At 34.1% G+C, this 16,924-nt stretch overlaps 1 protein-coding gene across 1 annotated transcript in view; it reads left to right on the forward strand.

Moving 5' to 3' along the window:
- The first annotated feature begins 7,196 nt into the window (after window positions 1–7,196).
- LOC110018336 (glycosylphosphatidylinositol anchor attachment 1 protein) overlaps window positions 7,197–16,924 on the forward strand; it is a 34,451-nt gene continuing 24,723 nt past the window's right edge. The window contains exons 1-3 of the mRNA XM_020715615.1: window positions 7,197–7,451; window positions 7,548–7,639; window positions 10,977–11,076. Coding sequence (XP_020571274.1) covers window positions 7,360–7,451; window positions 7,548–7,639; window positions 10,977–11,076 — 284 coding nt within the window. The 5' untranslated portion in view covers window positions 7,197–7,359. The remainder of the gene's footprint in view (window positions 7,452–7,547; window positions 7,640–10,976; window positions 11,077–16,924) is intronic.

Here is a 16,924-nt window from a genome sequence, read left to right on the forward strand (position 1 = left end):
ATATATATATAATTGATTAGTAGTATTTCGAGCCAAAACGAGCCGAACACGAACGAGCAAATATTTATTTGTGTTGTTCGTGTTCGGCTTGTTGACTTAATGAACGAGCCGAACACGAGCTGTTCGCGAACAACAAGCCGTTTTGACAGCCATATCGTCAGCAAACTGATCGATCCATGACGAAAGAGATCGTCGTGCGGCCAAGTACCTTGACTTGTCGACACATACGTCGAAGGGTACAATCACCACTCAGTGGGTTGTCTCAGTCAACCAACGTCAAGCCAGTCGGCCAGCGGATCACCACCAAAATTGAAATTCAAATTTTAATGCAAATATGACATGGAATTCATACAAATAATTAGTGTTTTAATCACATTAAGAGCAATTTTCATAACTGTTTACTTTTTTCTCTAATTGTACAAAATACATCCTCATAAATAAGGAAGAAAAATATGAGTAAAGGGGTCCTCTCCCTTGATTTTTGCAATAATGAATTCTAGATTTACTCCACTCTCACTCCTCCTCCTCTCTATCTGGCTCTAACTCTCGGGGGCGTAATTCATAAATGACAAATTAGGATCTAACATACTAAAAGGTGGCATGGTGAGCATGGATCATGCTACAGACGAGAAGTGAGAAAGAATACGAAGGAGAATGCTCATTTGATGAGAAAATTAGAAAAAGAAATTGATTATGCTAATATATTCTTTTTGAAAATCTTGAAATGGACAACTGACTTTAATCCTCGGGAGGAACCTCAAATTATTCTTGTCTGGATACATTTTTTGTGTTTGAAGCTTCATTTATTTAATATAAATTTTTTTTTATTCTTTTGGGGCCATTTTTGGGGCTTCTTTAAAAGTGGATCAAGCTACCTTTAATTGCTTTAGGTTTTTAGTTGCTAGAGTGTCATTAGAAATAGATGTTACTCCTTTATTTAATGATGTTTTTATTTATTTATTTATTCATAATGCTACTAATGGATGTTGGCAAAGCATTGAAATGAATTTTTTTCGCCTTCGCAATACATAAGGATCGCTTTAGATTATTGCATTCATACTTGTATGTCCCGAGGAAAAGGCCCCGTGCTTCTTCAACCCGGTTGGCCTAACATAGCTTTTTACATATGAGGTTGTCTAGTATGTCTAGGGTGTTAGAAAACTCCCTAACCCAGATGGTGTGTAAGCCCTTTTGTTTGGAGCGATGCCAACTTTGTAGTTGAACCTGTCTTTCCTTATTTTCTCAGTCATCCTTGCCACTTCGGCGGGTATAGATTTCACCTCTTGGAGCTCCAGCTTATAGTCATATTATAAAGTTTCTATCGTTTGACCTTAGGGCTACTGAGGTTCTTGTGAAAGACGGAATTTACAGATTGTTGGTTGTGTTGGGTCGACTATCTTCACAACGAGGTAGACTTAGGGTCTTTAATGGTTGTGTATGACGGGTCATTGGTACCCCGACCCGACGACAGCTCCATTGTAAAATTACTCTACCTTCCTTTTGCTGAGCCTCTATGAGCCTTGTCACTCATAATGCCATCTTGATGGCCCGATGGCGATGAGCTGTCGCCCATTTGGGATACAACGATTTGTTATCAGCTCTTATGGCCCAAACGTGCTTTTACATGTTGGGATATCCCCGTTAAGATGATTACTGTTGTTTTGTGGGCTCTATATACCGATGAGTCGCTACTCATTTGGGATGTGAGAGACTTACTCTTTATCTGATGACTTAGAAAGAGATTTGAGGTATTGTTACATTCCCACACGGCATAACCTTTCTTCGAGTACTTGTTTTCCCGGGTTTATGATAATATAAAGCGAAACACCTTTTATCGAGAGTATTCTTGGGCATCCCCCAATATGTAATTAACCAGTAGTAATATGTTGCTTTGGTAGTGCTCTTAACCCCAAAATAGGTACCTGCACATGGATCTTTGGTTATGGGTAGTCCACGTATGTACTCTTTCGTGGATATCGATCTAAGGTGCATCCGCTTGATCTTGTTTGAACAAACATGCTTGGTTTATCCTTGTGCGGTTTGTTGCACGTCTACATTTTGTGTTTTCTCTTGTCTATCGTCGTTGTCGTATGTCCTTTTCTGGTTCATATGACCAAGAAGAGAGATTTATTCGGGAAAAGAAAATATACGATGATCGACAGGCTAGCGACTCCTTCAAAAACAAACAAAATGAAAATTTTGAACAAAACTGAATGGCTACTCCTCTAGGGATGAGGCCTTCTCTTCACTACAGAGGTTTTGCTCTTGCAAATTCTAGTGTATCCGTAAGATCAACAACTCTTGCGAGGAAGAATCCACCTCTTCTCATTTATGGAGTTGTGTTTGTCTGTTTTGTAATAAATGTAATTTAAATATACATCTACCTAGGTCTATAGAAAATAGAAGAAAAAATAACCCACCATTTATACTTGCATATTGATCTTTCTTCTCCCTTGACACTTTACCATTACACAAAATGAGATGAGCACTAGAGATAACTTCCCATCATGGAGAAGTTCACCTAAAATTTTGAGTAGGCATAGATTTGATTTCACATGCATATACGCATTAGATTGTATATTTTAGCTTGATTCTCAGCTAGTCATTCTAAATTTAAATAACAACCCTACCCATCTACATGTATATGCAATTTGGCATACGGTTTTAAATTTTAGGTGGGTTAGTTGATACACTTTCCAAGTAGGACCATAAGTTCATAAGAGTTAGATTAGATTTAGGTCTTAGGAGGGAGAGGAATCCATATATTCAATGCGACCTTAGACTAGATTTGAGTTTCATATATTGTAGTAGTACTCACCCTAATTTTATAATCTTAGAAAAATCATTTCTCCAAGCTACGACACATGTCCTAAAAAATTAGGGCTTATTATAAATATTTAAGTTATAGGGTTAGTCTCAGAAGTTTAATAAATTTATTAACTCAAAATTAAAAATTAAACCTCAATCCAAATATATAAATCCCAACCATATGATAATTTGAATAGCCATAAAAACTCTCTATATCTGGTGCTTCTTAGTCATCCTTCTTTAACCTCTAAAGTTTAAGCCAATCTCAATTAAAAATTTTCAATACAGAATCTCAAAAATTGAAATTCAAAGTATATAAAAATATGAGAGCTACTATTTTAATAAGGACTTTATGTAGGAAATGACCTCTTCTAGGTTATAATTAAGTACATTGTTTTACCCTTACTAAAAATCTGTATATTAGAATAAAATAGATCGTATCCCATCCAAATTGGGGAAGAGAAAATGATTTAGATCTCAAGTTTTGATATCATTATTTTGTGTTTAGATCCATTAATGGGTATCATTATTTATCTTAAGATAATATACTATTATTGGTATTATTTGATCATAAAATGAGAAATTTTAAATTTTATGCAATCTATATTTCAAATGAGCCACCCACTTTATTAAAGATGTATTAATTCTTTAAAGAAGATAGGCCCAATAAAAATTTTATTTTCATACATACAATGCTCATAAAAATAAATAATAAAAAACTTAAAAGTTTAGAGAACATTATAACTTGATGAAAAATAATTGTAAATTCAATATAGAATATATTAAAAAAACTTATCTTAAAGTTTATAGTAAATTATCAAAATTCTCTTCAGTTCAAAACTATGACAAACTCCTAAATAAGCTAGTCATATAACCACTCTAAGGATTTATAAAAAAATTAATTAAAAATAAATTAATATAAATGTAAAACTTCTTCTATATCAAATTATCAAAGGCTAACATAAGCACTGTGGATGGGATTATTCAATTTCAATAGAAAAGGTCAACTAATTTAGTTTATTATCCTTAATTGAATGCTTAACCATAATAAACCATAGTTGAACTCCTTTATAATCTACCATCTAGTTCTACCATGTATGATGATAAGCTAGGATGGTGCTAGAAATTATCTTTTATAAGTAGAGGATTGTTCTCATAGTTTGTGACAAAAATCTATAGGCTTTCTTTAATCCATGATAATATTGGTTTAATTTATGGTTTATTTATGTAAAACCTATGACAAATCCAAGATCCAAAAATATTTGCAAATTTGAAGGTTCAAGTTGATTTGATTCAATTGAGTTCACATGGGGTTGATTTGGTATGTATGGGTTTCATTGAGTAAAAAAAAATTATAGTGAAACAATTGACCAACTCGCGGAGTCAAATAGGGTTTGAAAGTCTTTATAAACCTACAATATATTCTAGGAAAGTTTTTGATTTAGTTCTTTATGTCAACTAGGGGTTTTACATCTAATTGGGTCTACAGGTTTTGAAATTATGTAAGTTTAACCTTTTTTTTAATCAAATTGTTCACCAAAATAAAGCCGAGTGGTCTGAAGGGATAATTCATATATGAACGACTTAGTGACAACCATGTGAGTGCTTGATTTAAACTAATATAAAAATTGGCCCAAAAGGTCTCAATGGGCTAGAAAAACTTAAGTGGGTAATGATCGTTTAAACAAAAGTTTATTCTTACTTTAGTGGATAATGATTGTTCAATCACGTTATAGAGCATTTTATGATTAGATTAATTAAGCTTATGCTTAATTATATTTTATCTAGAAGGTATAATATGATAAATCCCATTAATTTGATCAAATGATATCAAATTCACTAAGAATGTTAGGGTCATTACGATTAAGTTTGGCCACTTAGGGTCAATTAACTTCACTAAGGGGAAATTAAGTTTAAACCATATATGGGGAGTTCACTCACTTCAATTATAACATTGATTATAATCAATTTGAAAAAGTACACCAATTTAACATATAACCATTTTAACATTTAAGGTGCATTTGGAAGTGAATTGGTCAAATTGGGCTTCGTTAAATGTTATTTAGACTTGAGTTAATTATTGTAAACTAATTTAATTAGTTTTTAAGATTTTTTTATTGGTTTAGTTGGGGTGAATTGATCAAATTGATTATAATAATTTTATAGAGTCAATTTGGGTTAACTATGGCTACGTAGACAAATTGGCTTATTAAAGGATCAATTGCGACTAATTTATCTATTTTAAAATATTAAAATTTCTCAAAGTTACTAGGAGAAATCGTTTTGGTCAATTAAATTTAATTAGTCATGTAGGTGAAATATATTTATTTGGGTATGTCTAGTCAACTAGTCTAATCATGTAAGGTCTATTTGGCTCAAATAGGTTAAAAACAATATTGTGGGACTACATTAAGGGGTTATAAAAAAAAAAAGGGATCAAACTCAAGTTAAAAGACCCAAACTACTCTAGTGGTCAATTATAATCAATTAACTCATGATTTGGTGATCTCCATCTCGTGAAAAACACTTGGTCAAGTGGTGTGTTGAGGCTATTGCGTTTGGCCATAACTTCCATAAGCCAAGTTCAAGGCATCATATGGTCAATTATCATGTATAAACTTATAGCTAAACGGACGAGAGGGGGATAATTTTAGAGTAGCAATTGAGTCTAGTGAGACCACTTAAACTTAAGTACGAACAAAACCTATTATGTCGCTTTCTAAGGTTAAATATTTTTAGGAAATCTATATGGTTTAGAAATTAAAGATTAAAAGGTTCCTTCTATGATTTTTACTAAGTTCATAAAAAATCTACACTCATGCTAATTTAACCTAAGGGATAAAGTAGGGGTTCTAGCTAGATAAGATTAAGGAACAATTGTTGATTGATCCAAGGAATGAAATTAACTTTAAAATTAATTAGTATAAATGACTTGGAATTTTTCTAGGAATATCATAGCAACCAAACAAACGATGTTAATACGTTGAAGTTAAGATAAGGCCAAGAGTGACAAGCTTAGCTTTATCTTGATGGGAAAATTAGATGAATCAAACCCAAGCATTAAGACATATGAAATATTGACACATTTAATGACAACAATACTATCACCATTTTGACCATACGATAAAAAAGTTTCCCTGAAATCTTAATATATTTCAACACTCTTTGGATGAGCATAAAATCGAGTGGCACGATCCTCTCAAAGCTTGTCCTATTAAACACTGGCCTAATTTGAAACACATATTAGTTAATTTTTAAGTCTTAATGAACTTGCATGATTATTAATAAACTCAAGTTTTCATTTTACTTATAATTTGATCTCTAAGTTGCATCAATTCAATTTCTATAATGTCATTATTATTAATGAAAATTGGCTCAAGAATAGGTTTAACATCATCTATCAAAGCCTCAACATTACTTATCAAAAAGTAACTTGTACTAAAATTAAAATATGTATATTGCGTTGTTAACATGCCCTTGCCCTAGATTTGAATTTCCTAAAAGAAGCATCACAATAAAAATATATGTATTAGCAAAAGTATTTTTTGGAATGATGACATAGACTTAATACACTGAACTTCAATATCAATGCAGGGAGCATAATATGGTGGTTGGTATGATGCTTACAATGGGCCAATCTAATTTTTTTGTTGGGGGCCTATGAAAAATACTAAGGTATGAAAAATAATCAAACATCATAATGAGATATTGGAGTTTACAAAATGAGGGATTGGTTGCTTTTAATGGTTCGACATCACAATAGTGATATTGAATCATACATGTGCAATCAACTACAATCCAGAGAAGTAGACGCTATAACATATGATCATAAAGCAAAATGTTTCACTTGGAATAGCAAAAGAGTTATACATTTTATTACGTAAAGGCACGAGCAATTATTGTATTATAATAGTAAATATTTTGAATTAATATATAGGAGTAATGGTATTTTAAAACTTGATTAGAAGAGACAACCAATTGTCCACACCCACTTGATATGCTCTTCCCCACAAGCCACCATCTTATAGATCCCTAGCTACCCGAAATGCTAATAGATACTAATCAAACAAGGGATTTTGAATCTTTCAAGTCTTGTTTTGTTGTAAGTAGGTTTCAACTCAAATATGATAGATACTAATCAAACAAGGGATTTTGAATCTTTCAAATCTTGTTTTGTTGTAAGTAGTTTTCAACTCAAATATGATTTAATAAATATTATAAGTACTTATATAATAAAGTTTATTTGAGTTGAATTGCAAAGATTTTTTGATATGATAGGTGCTAAATTCAATTAAATCTGAATAAATTGTTTTGCTACTTACTCAAATATTCAAGATGTTATGTAATTGTGAGATTGTACTAATTAAACAAAGGGGGGTGAAACGCGGATTATGTTTCTGCAGTTATTTTCTTTCTTCTCATTTTTGCTGTTTGGCCGATCCGAATCCTATTCGTCTGTAAGCTCAGTCATGGCTTCTCACGCTCCCTTGTAAGAGCCGACGATTTTTCATTTAACTACATCACCTGCATCTAAAGCCGGATGCGACGGCCATGGAGGAGGAACAGAAGCTCCCACAGGCTAGAAAGTCCAGGCTTATCTTTCGTCTCGTTTCCTTCCTGGTATCTCATAGCGCCTTCGTCAGGTTTGGTCTCTCACACCAACCGTTCCGTTCCGTTCTTTATTAGCTGATGAGAGTAACTCTTTATTGATCAATCTTCTGCGGAAATGAATGCCTCAGTGTAATCTGTTGTGTCGCTGGGTTCGTCGCCCTCTTCCTGCTTCCAGTCCTAGCAAAAAACACCTATGTGTCGGAGAATGCTCTCATGCCAGGTATCTCTACTTTATTGTTACTTCGCTAATGATCTGGTTTCTCTTGTTAACATAATTTTGTAAATATTGATAATTTAGGACTTAGAAGTAATCCTTGGATGTATCAGTCAGTTGCAGGGGTTATGAGTTTTCACTTTCGATATGCTGTGGATTAAGAAAGTTGCACATATAAATATATTGTAGGAAGCCAAGGATTAACTTCATATATTTTCGTCCTTCCTTCCGCTTTATGCTGTCTAGATGGAAGATATTGTTATGTTGCAACCTTATGGATTGTTTTAAAGCCATGCATGTTTCGTTTTAGTGATGTTTTGGTGCATAGAAGCTTCACAAAATTACCTAAACATAATTTGCCTTATGCTGGTGTTATGTGCTAAAAATTGAAGTATTCTTGAATTCATCTTATAAATTTAATATCGAATGAATTTAGGATGCACTGACTTGCAAAAAATCACTTATTTATTTTCATAAGAATCACAGTTAGTAGAGGCAGTGTTGGATACTTTTACTAGGGAGAAATCATATGGAGTGCATGCATGATATTTCAATTGCTTTAACTTGTGATCTCAGGCAATCTGTTTTGCTCGAGTATGTTTCAAATGAAATAGGTATTAATTTTTTTTTTGCATTTATTGTGCATTTCTTTGCGATAATTCGTAGTTATAAAACTATAATTGAATTACTAGTGAAGTGGAAGCTTGCAAGATTCTGATAAACTTAAATTATTGTAAACAAACTTGTTGAGGCACCAATGTTTTTAAAATTTGGTGTTTTTAAAAGTAGTGGTTATTTAAATATTCTCATTTTCATAAATAAATGATGAACTTAATTTTCATAAACAACCTCAAATTTTTAATTATGATATTGGTGGAGAGCAGTTGTTTTTGCAACCTCTATGTCTATATTGATCAATTGATCTTCATACACTGATCATAGATATGTATAATTCACATGAAGTTGCAAACCACGCTAAAAGAGCCAATTTCAACTAAAGTTTATTACTATTATATGGGAACACTAATCATAGATATATATAAATGCATGTGAGGCTCCTAACTATGCTATTACATGGATAATGATTGTTTCAACACAAGTTTATTCTTACGAATCTTTTATCCAAATGAAACCTAAATGTTATATCAACTACATTCATTTATGCCATGAAAGTATACAAGCTAAATTTCATGAACTTCTGAAGTAATGTATCCGTATATGCACACTCCAAACAATGAGTTCATGGTTCTAAAATTCATCGTGCATAAGAATTTAGAAAAATGCAAAATTTGGTCATAGTTTATGGCATTTCTATATATTGAGTCCATTTAATTTCCTATGATGAGTAAAGTATAATTAATTTTATGAAGGTTGTTGTTCACGATTCATTCCTTCATTGCATGTGATGCATAGTCATAATCACAGAAGTTGTGAAAATTTTATTTTTGAGTAGTTCTCATGCCATAAGTTATGGTTAATGGATTATTTGCACATGCAATGAACAAAATACAAATTACTTGATGAAGTTTTACGATGCATGCAAAAGGTAACTATGCCATTTTTCTTAAAGAGAGTCACACTTTCTTCTCTTTTATGCGAATGGATCAATTCCATACACAAATATGCCTTCTATATTTTTCAGCAAAATAATAGTCTAATGTGACACATTAAGTATGTTATGGATCATAAGATTAGAAGATCTGAAATAAAAACCATGCATCTTGAATGATAACTTCAACCTTGTAAATTTTGTTTTGTTATTATAATTTTATTTTCAAGGGACATTGTGTTTCCAAAGAACAGTATATTTTTTGTAAAATTACAAAGATTTGTAAGAGAAGAAGATTTTTGCAAGTTGATCATGCAAGGCTCATGTATTGACACATCATGAAAATGCACAACACAACTTACAAATTTCAAGCCCAAGTCAAGTGATCTACTACATTGAAAAAACGAATCAAATTCTTTTCCACATTTTAAGGAGTCAAATTCAAACAGTCAAATTCCTTGTCACATTTCATGAGTCAAGTTCAGTTGGTAAAAAATCATCCTCCACCTTGTATGGAGTCAACTCCATGATTGCATCCATGATGTTTTACGGCTTCCACTTCCATTTCAGAACTACCCACTACAACAAACCACCTAGCTTAAATATAAATTTATATAAATGTTATTCTGTGATTTCATTTATAGTAATTATTTTTAAGATGTGAACATTATTTCCTCTTATATAAATAGTGAAGAAATCAATGAAAAAAGTAGACTGTTGTGTTTTGATTTTTGCTTTGGACTTATTTCCCTCTACTCAGTGTTGGGCAACTTCATGGAGATTTGGTGGTCTACTGGCCTCCAGGTTTTAATCACATGATTTATCTGGCGAGAAATTATATGATTGCATTTTTCTTTTTTTTTTTGTATGAGTATAAATCCTCTCATGCACAATGATGCGGTAATTGGTGCCTTATTCCACTTTGAAGAATGAAGGCCATTCATGGAAGATTTAGTGTTATCATGGTCGAGGTTTGAAAGCTTGCTAAGGCTACATTTCATGCCCCTATTTCCACTCGCTTTCATTTTAAGTACTCACCCATAATCCATCTTTGTCCCCACATGAAAATGTAAAAGTATACAAAACATTTCCTAAAGACTATCGGCTCATTCTTCACATGAAAATTATATTTATCTATGGTTTCATTTATTGTGCTCAAATATTCAATTAATTTATCAAAACTTGTATTAGCTGCTAGTACGATTTGTCAAATGAAGTACCTATATCAATATCTATTGTCATCCTCTATGCTTAAATCCCGAAGTGCTCTTACTGGTATGTTCTCTGGTTCTCAGAATAAGGTTTAAATATCTAAGTCTGCTCTGTGAATTTTTGCAAGAAATTAGACATGTTATACTCGGCATATTTGTAGCTGAACTCATCCCTATCTATATTTAATTGACTCCGTGCCTTCAACTAATTAAATATTAAAAAATCTTCTATGCTTGCACAATATTGACCAAGGTGCTTTAAAGTAGTGTCAATTTTTGCATCAATGCAATTCATGGATGTAACTAATTATATGTAAAATCGAATTGACCATTACATTTTGTTTCTGCATTTTTTTCTGTATTAAGAAGGGATCTTCATGGAAATCTTCCAAGCGGCCAAATTTTTGGCAATATATAGTTTTTGCAATGTGATAATATTCTTCTGTTTTAGGAATCTTTGATACCAATCATGATTCTTTTCTCTTCATGTTATTTATACTTGGATCAGTTTGGTAATAATGTTTTTTCGGTAAGTTAGTAATTTTTAGCGCGTTGATATATTAAGTTAGCATTCTTTTAACAGGTTCAGCAAATCCTACGTTTTCTCATCAAGATGTACTGGAAGCAAATATATTTATTAAAGATATTTATGAAAAGAGAAGCTTGGAAAACGGTTCAGGAATGTATGTATTATTCATAAATCTAGCTTTTATTATCTTTGGAATATCAGTCCCACTTTAGCATGTTTCAGTGCTACTAATTAATATAAAAATTGCATAGTTCCTTTGTCTGGATTTTTATGTTTGCTCTGGTCGGTTGTTGTGAAAATTGTATTTTATACAAAATATGCTAATTTAACTTATCACTACTTGTTGTCTCATTTCCTTCTATTTTTTTTGGAGCACATATATTCTTCAATGGTAAGTTCAATGTATGAATAACACAAGGAGTCCAAAAATTATGAGATATTGAGCCTCAATCAATGCTCCTGCAGCTCTGCACATAGGTGCATTGTCGGTGATTACTTAAAAATACTTTATCTGAATCTACACCTACAATTACTACTTTAATTTTATTGTTAATGTAAAACTTATCTTTATATGCCCCTTCACAGTTAGTAGCTTTTATAAACATTGATCCAGATTCCATGAAACCCATAAAATTAATGAGAAGCTTTCATTGCGCATCTGTCCACCATCACAAACTATGATAACTCCCTTCTCATTCCAAGTCTCCTTTATAGGCTCAAACATTCTCTTAATATGTGCTCCCTTCTTTTGAAGCGAGATTGTTCTTAATAGATTATAACCAGAAGAATATATCTAGTGATTGTGTTTTTGGCTGCATATGAGAACACACTAAAATAATATGAATTTTTTACCAAATAAAATGGAAGAGCTGCATAATAAAACGTGTGAGCAATTTCTTCATGTAATTTCTAGTTTGTAAATTAAATGTTCTTTCCAATATAACTATTGTCTGTCATTTTTCTTTTCTTAAAGCATAACCTTTTCCCCTAAATAAATGCCCACTTGATTGAGAGCTACACAACTACTTAGAACCACTTGCTCAAAAGAAGAAAGTAGAACCTTCTTAAATACAACAATTTTCTTTTTCTACTCTGCATCAGCATTCAACTTCCACATTTCTTGAATTTATATCGAATTTACTGTAGGACATGCTTGAATGCCAACTCCAGATTATTAAAAGTGCGCTCACCCTAGAATATGTTCCATTGAATTTTCCTTGACAAAAGTTACACTGCAATTTTACAGTCTCCTGCTCCGATTGATCCCAATTTATCAAATATGATAACATATGCCTATAAATGCTTCTTCTCATCCTTTATGAGATTGTTAGAGACACTTGTAGTAGCTATTATTCTATTAATCTAATTTTGAAAACTATAACATTTAAAATACATACATACATTTTTTTTGAGAAAGCCCAATGACTAATAAATTAAAAGAAAATAGGATACAGATAGATTGTGTGGGAGGACCCAAAAATGACACATTGCCCACACGATAACCACCACATGCAAAATGTTCCAAAAAGAGAAAAAAATAGAAAAATACATGAGAAACGTAAAGAAAAAAATAAAAAAAGTGCCAAAATACGGAGAATCAGGTAGCTAGAGAGCGACCCAATTTTGTCTTGCCCTGCCTCTGGTTCTAGGGAAGGAGTCAACTAATAAATTGGTAAGTTGAGTGCCATTGCTGGTAGTAACAAATGTTCATCCAATAAGTTTTCGAGCTCGAGTCAGCCTCCATTCTTCTTCTTCCTCCTGTTATAGACTTGTCATTCCTCATCCAAAGATTGACTCACCTGATCAGTAGATTGGTTTAAAGTGTGCCAGACATGTGTAGTTTGTTGAACATTAAAAACAACTACTTGTTGTACCAACTGATCTTTTATCAGATCGAAGGAGTACTCTCGTGTGTCTTAACATATAAGTGGGTCTTCTTTAATAGCAATGAGTGGTATAAGCACATTTGGATCTGTACCTGTAGTATGATGTTCTTCATCAGGAACTGTGGTGTTGGAAAGAGAATTGGGTTGCACTTTCTCAACAGGGATGGTAGATGACTGATCTTTAGTGATATTCGACTTTAGATGGGGATGCAAGCGATAACAAATAGTAGAACTGCGACCAAACATACTTCAATAAAAGCAACAAGGAGGGTATGGTTCTATTTCAACATTTTGCCAATACCTGTCGTGAGTAGTGCCAATCCATACCTTATTCGGAGCTGGTTGAGTGATATCTCTCTCAACTAACACACAAGCCATCGAGGGTTTGGTGATAGCAAACGTAAGACTATCAACCTTGAGAAGCTTACCGTAAGTAGTTGCTAAGGAGTAGAGAATTTCCACGTTGAACAGATGTAATTTTAACCCCCAAAACTTTATCCAAACAGGAATGATAGGGGACTCCGCTTTTGGATCAAAATTGACAGTCCACTTCAAAATTTTTATAAAATGGTTGTCAATTTTGATAAATTTTCGAGAAAAAAATGCGAGTGTAATCGACATCGTGAGATAACTGAATAAGGATACATTGTCCGTTAAGTAAGACGATATTTCAACTGCCTAATAGCTTCATAGCATCAAATTTTTTCCGAATGATCTCAAGTTTTGGGTGATCATAAAAGAATTTATCCATTAGAGCAAAACACTAAGATGACGTGATAATACTAGTTTCATCCTCAGTGAGAATCAGAGCAGACTTCCCATTTTTTTTATCAAGATTTTTGATGAAAGTGTGATCATCGCCACCTTCAAGAGCGTCATGGAAAGATTGTGTAACATTGCAGGACTTGCCAATATGAAAATCAGGCTCTGAACCTGAAAGAGGAGCACTAGTAGGAATAGGAAAGTCGCCGACAAGTGCAGTGACATAGGAATGCATCGTGGAGGCTATCTCCATCCAGGGCGGCTAGGTGAGCCGCTAGAAAAAGGCGAGCAGAAGAGACGGCGCGAGCAGCAAGCCGAGAAGTTTGCCTCGTAACAGTGCGACAAAAGGCAGAAAACGAAAAAGAAGGTTCGTCGTCAGGCGCAACTGCGAAGGGACGACGAAAACGAACGAGGCCTTCGTTGTCGGGCACAATTACGATAGAAAAGAACTGTCATCTAGCACAATTGCGACAGAAGAAACTGAAATGACCCTTCGTTGTCGGGCACGATTACTGCAACAGAAGAGAAGAAGAGGAGAGAAGACTAAACCGAATGCTAGATGGAGTGAAGCCAAAAGTGTTAAAAGAGGGAATAGCCATTGGGCGAAACCCTAGCAGAGCTGCCCTCCGCCGACGCCATCCGTGGCTAATATATATGATACATACATACATACATATACATACATATACATATACATACATACATATACATACATAAACGTACATACATATATACAAATACATGCATAAACATACATATACGTATACATACATATACGTACATACATATATATGTGTATGTATATGTATGTACGTATATATATGTATGTATATGTATGTACGTATATATATATATATGTATGTATGTATATGTATGTATGTATGTAGCAAAGCGACGAGATTTATACATACATTATACATAGCGTGCAATTATTCTATATTTTCATATCTCAGACACTAATCTCTAAATGCATAGGAATTTGGTGGTATGTATGTAAATGTCTCATTTAATTAATCTCGATACCAAAAACAGAAGAATTTCGTGTTACCATGTAAAAAAAAAATAAAAATAACTAAGTAACTAAATGAATAAATAAGGGACGAAACACGAAAGTCTAACCGCTAAACCCGCACATGTGGATCGTCCCCTAACTCGTGTCGAAGGTCTGGATCGAGAGGGAGATCACATGGATGCTTTATAAAGGGAATATATTTACATACATTATCCCTTTACCACACGTCCCGATACAACGACTCTCACTCGCTGTGGGCTTCTGTGGCTCGTCATCGCCCCGAGAAGTTGTGCTCGGGGCGTCTCTTAGCTGCCGCTATCTGGTTCTTTCCGTCTGCAGCACACACGTCCCGATACAACGGCTCTCACTCGCTGCGGGCTTTTATGGCTCGTCATTTTCCTGAGAAGTCGTGCTCGGGGCGTCTCTTAGTTGCCGCTATCTGGTTCTTTCCGCCTGCAACACAACACATAGAGGGGCTTTCCTCCGCTCCTTGCTCGCTGTTTGGTTTCATAATTTGCTCTCTGCACCTCCATCTTTTGGGATGGCTTCGAAAAGATCGTATGCTGTTGCCCTTGAGGGTGCCCAAGCCTCAGGTACACCTAAATTGTGTTCTTTTCCTCCTTCGTTTGAGTGGGAGGAGGACATCAATAAACCTGGTAAGAAAAATGAGAAACCTCTCATCTTTTTTATAGAAGTTAAAGGTATTCAACTTGCTTCGTCCTGTCTTCTAAATTTGGTTATGAATTTTCTGTATGATCATCCCAAAATGAAGCTGATTCGTAAGGATTTTGAACTTATGCATCTTGTTGGGGAGTGAAAAATTAGACTTTTAGATGCAAGACACACTTTTATTTTGTTGAAGACACATTCTTATTCAAATTAGCTATGAAGAAGATTACATGCACTTATTTGCTAGAAAGATAATATGGATTGATAACAGAGCAATGAAAATTCTAAAATGGTCTGTGGATTTTGACCCATAGTCGGAACCACCAATCATTCCGATTTGGATTCATCTCCATGGTTTGAAATTTCATTATTTCACTTAGACAGTGTTGTGCTCTATTGCCTCAGCTTATGGTAAAATACATAAAACAGACATTTCTACTTTTAATCTTTTCCGCCCATCTGAAGTCAGAGTACTTGTTGAAAGAGACATCACTTTATCTGCTTCTGAGAAGATTTGGTTGGACACACAACACCATGAATATTGACAAAAAATAGTGATTGAGTCTTTTCCTTCTTATTGTTCGAACTGTCGTATGCTCGGCCACTCCAGTTATCAATGCACCCCCAGTTATCAATGCACCCATCTACACCCCCAACTCAGACCAAAAAAGCAAAGCACTCCGCCAGAGGCAGCGAATCTAACTCCTCCTGTTCAGCCTCAAGTTATTGACACTATTGATCATCAAAATGATACTCCTGAAGATATCACTATCATCGCAGACAATATGTCAATTATTCAGTCTTCACACAATGTCGTTGCTCCCCCGTCTTTGGAACCTCCTATCGTGGGGGCGAGGGAGATTCTTCAGACCCCACCTGCTCTTGAACCTATCACTGATATTACATGTGACAATACTTCTACTGCTTCACTACCGCATCATCAAGTTGAGCAAAATATTAATGTTACTCAGGCTCATGGGGATCATGATGTGCAACAACCTATACCTGCCCGACCACCTTTGAAACAATTCATTGATCATATAAGTCAATCATCAGATGAGGAATGACAGATCTACACATCCAGAAGGAAGAAGAAAAATGGAAAACTGCTTGAGCTTAGGAATCTGATGGACGATACTTTAGTTACTTCGGATAATTGTACGCACCTTACAAATCTGTTAGCCCCGATAACTAGAGGTAGAGGGAGGACTAAAGTGGGTCTTCCCTAGTACTTTTGCACCCGTTGGTGGCTTTTTGGTTTTTTATTCATTTGTATCTTTGCTTTATTTGGAGTTATGTGTGTTGTATTGTGTGAGTTGGACCTTCTTTTAGGCCCTCTTATTCAACCTATATGTATCTTTTCCTCTTTAATATATTAGCCCTTGGGCTTTTCCTAAACACTCTTTTCCTCTTTAATATATTAGTCCTTGGGCTTTTCCTAAACACACACACACACACTAAAGGGATAATGAGACAGTTACATACATTTTACATAGCTTTACATATCTCACACACTAATCTACTAAATGCAATGGAATTTGATGGTATGTATGTAAATGTCCAATTTAATTAATCTCGATACCAAATACAAAAGAATTTTGTGTTATCTTTGTAAAAAAAATAAAAAAAACAGTTAAGGGAAGAAGCACGAAGGTCTAACCGCTAAACCCACA

The sequence above is a fragment of the Phalaenopsis equestris genome, unplaced genomic scaffold (genome assembly GCF_001263595.1).
Source record: "Phalaenopsis equestris unplaced genomic scaffold, ASM126359v1 Scaffold000012, whole genome shotgun sequence".
Classification (NCBI taxonomy): Eukaryota; Viridiplantae; Streptophyta; class Magnoliopsida; order Asparagales; family Orchidaceae; genus Phalaenopsis; species Phalaenopsis equestris.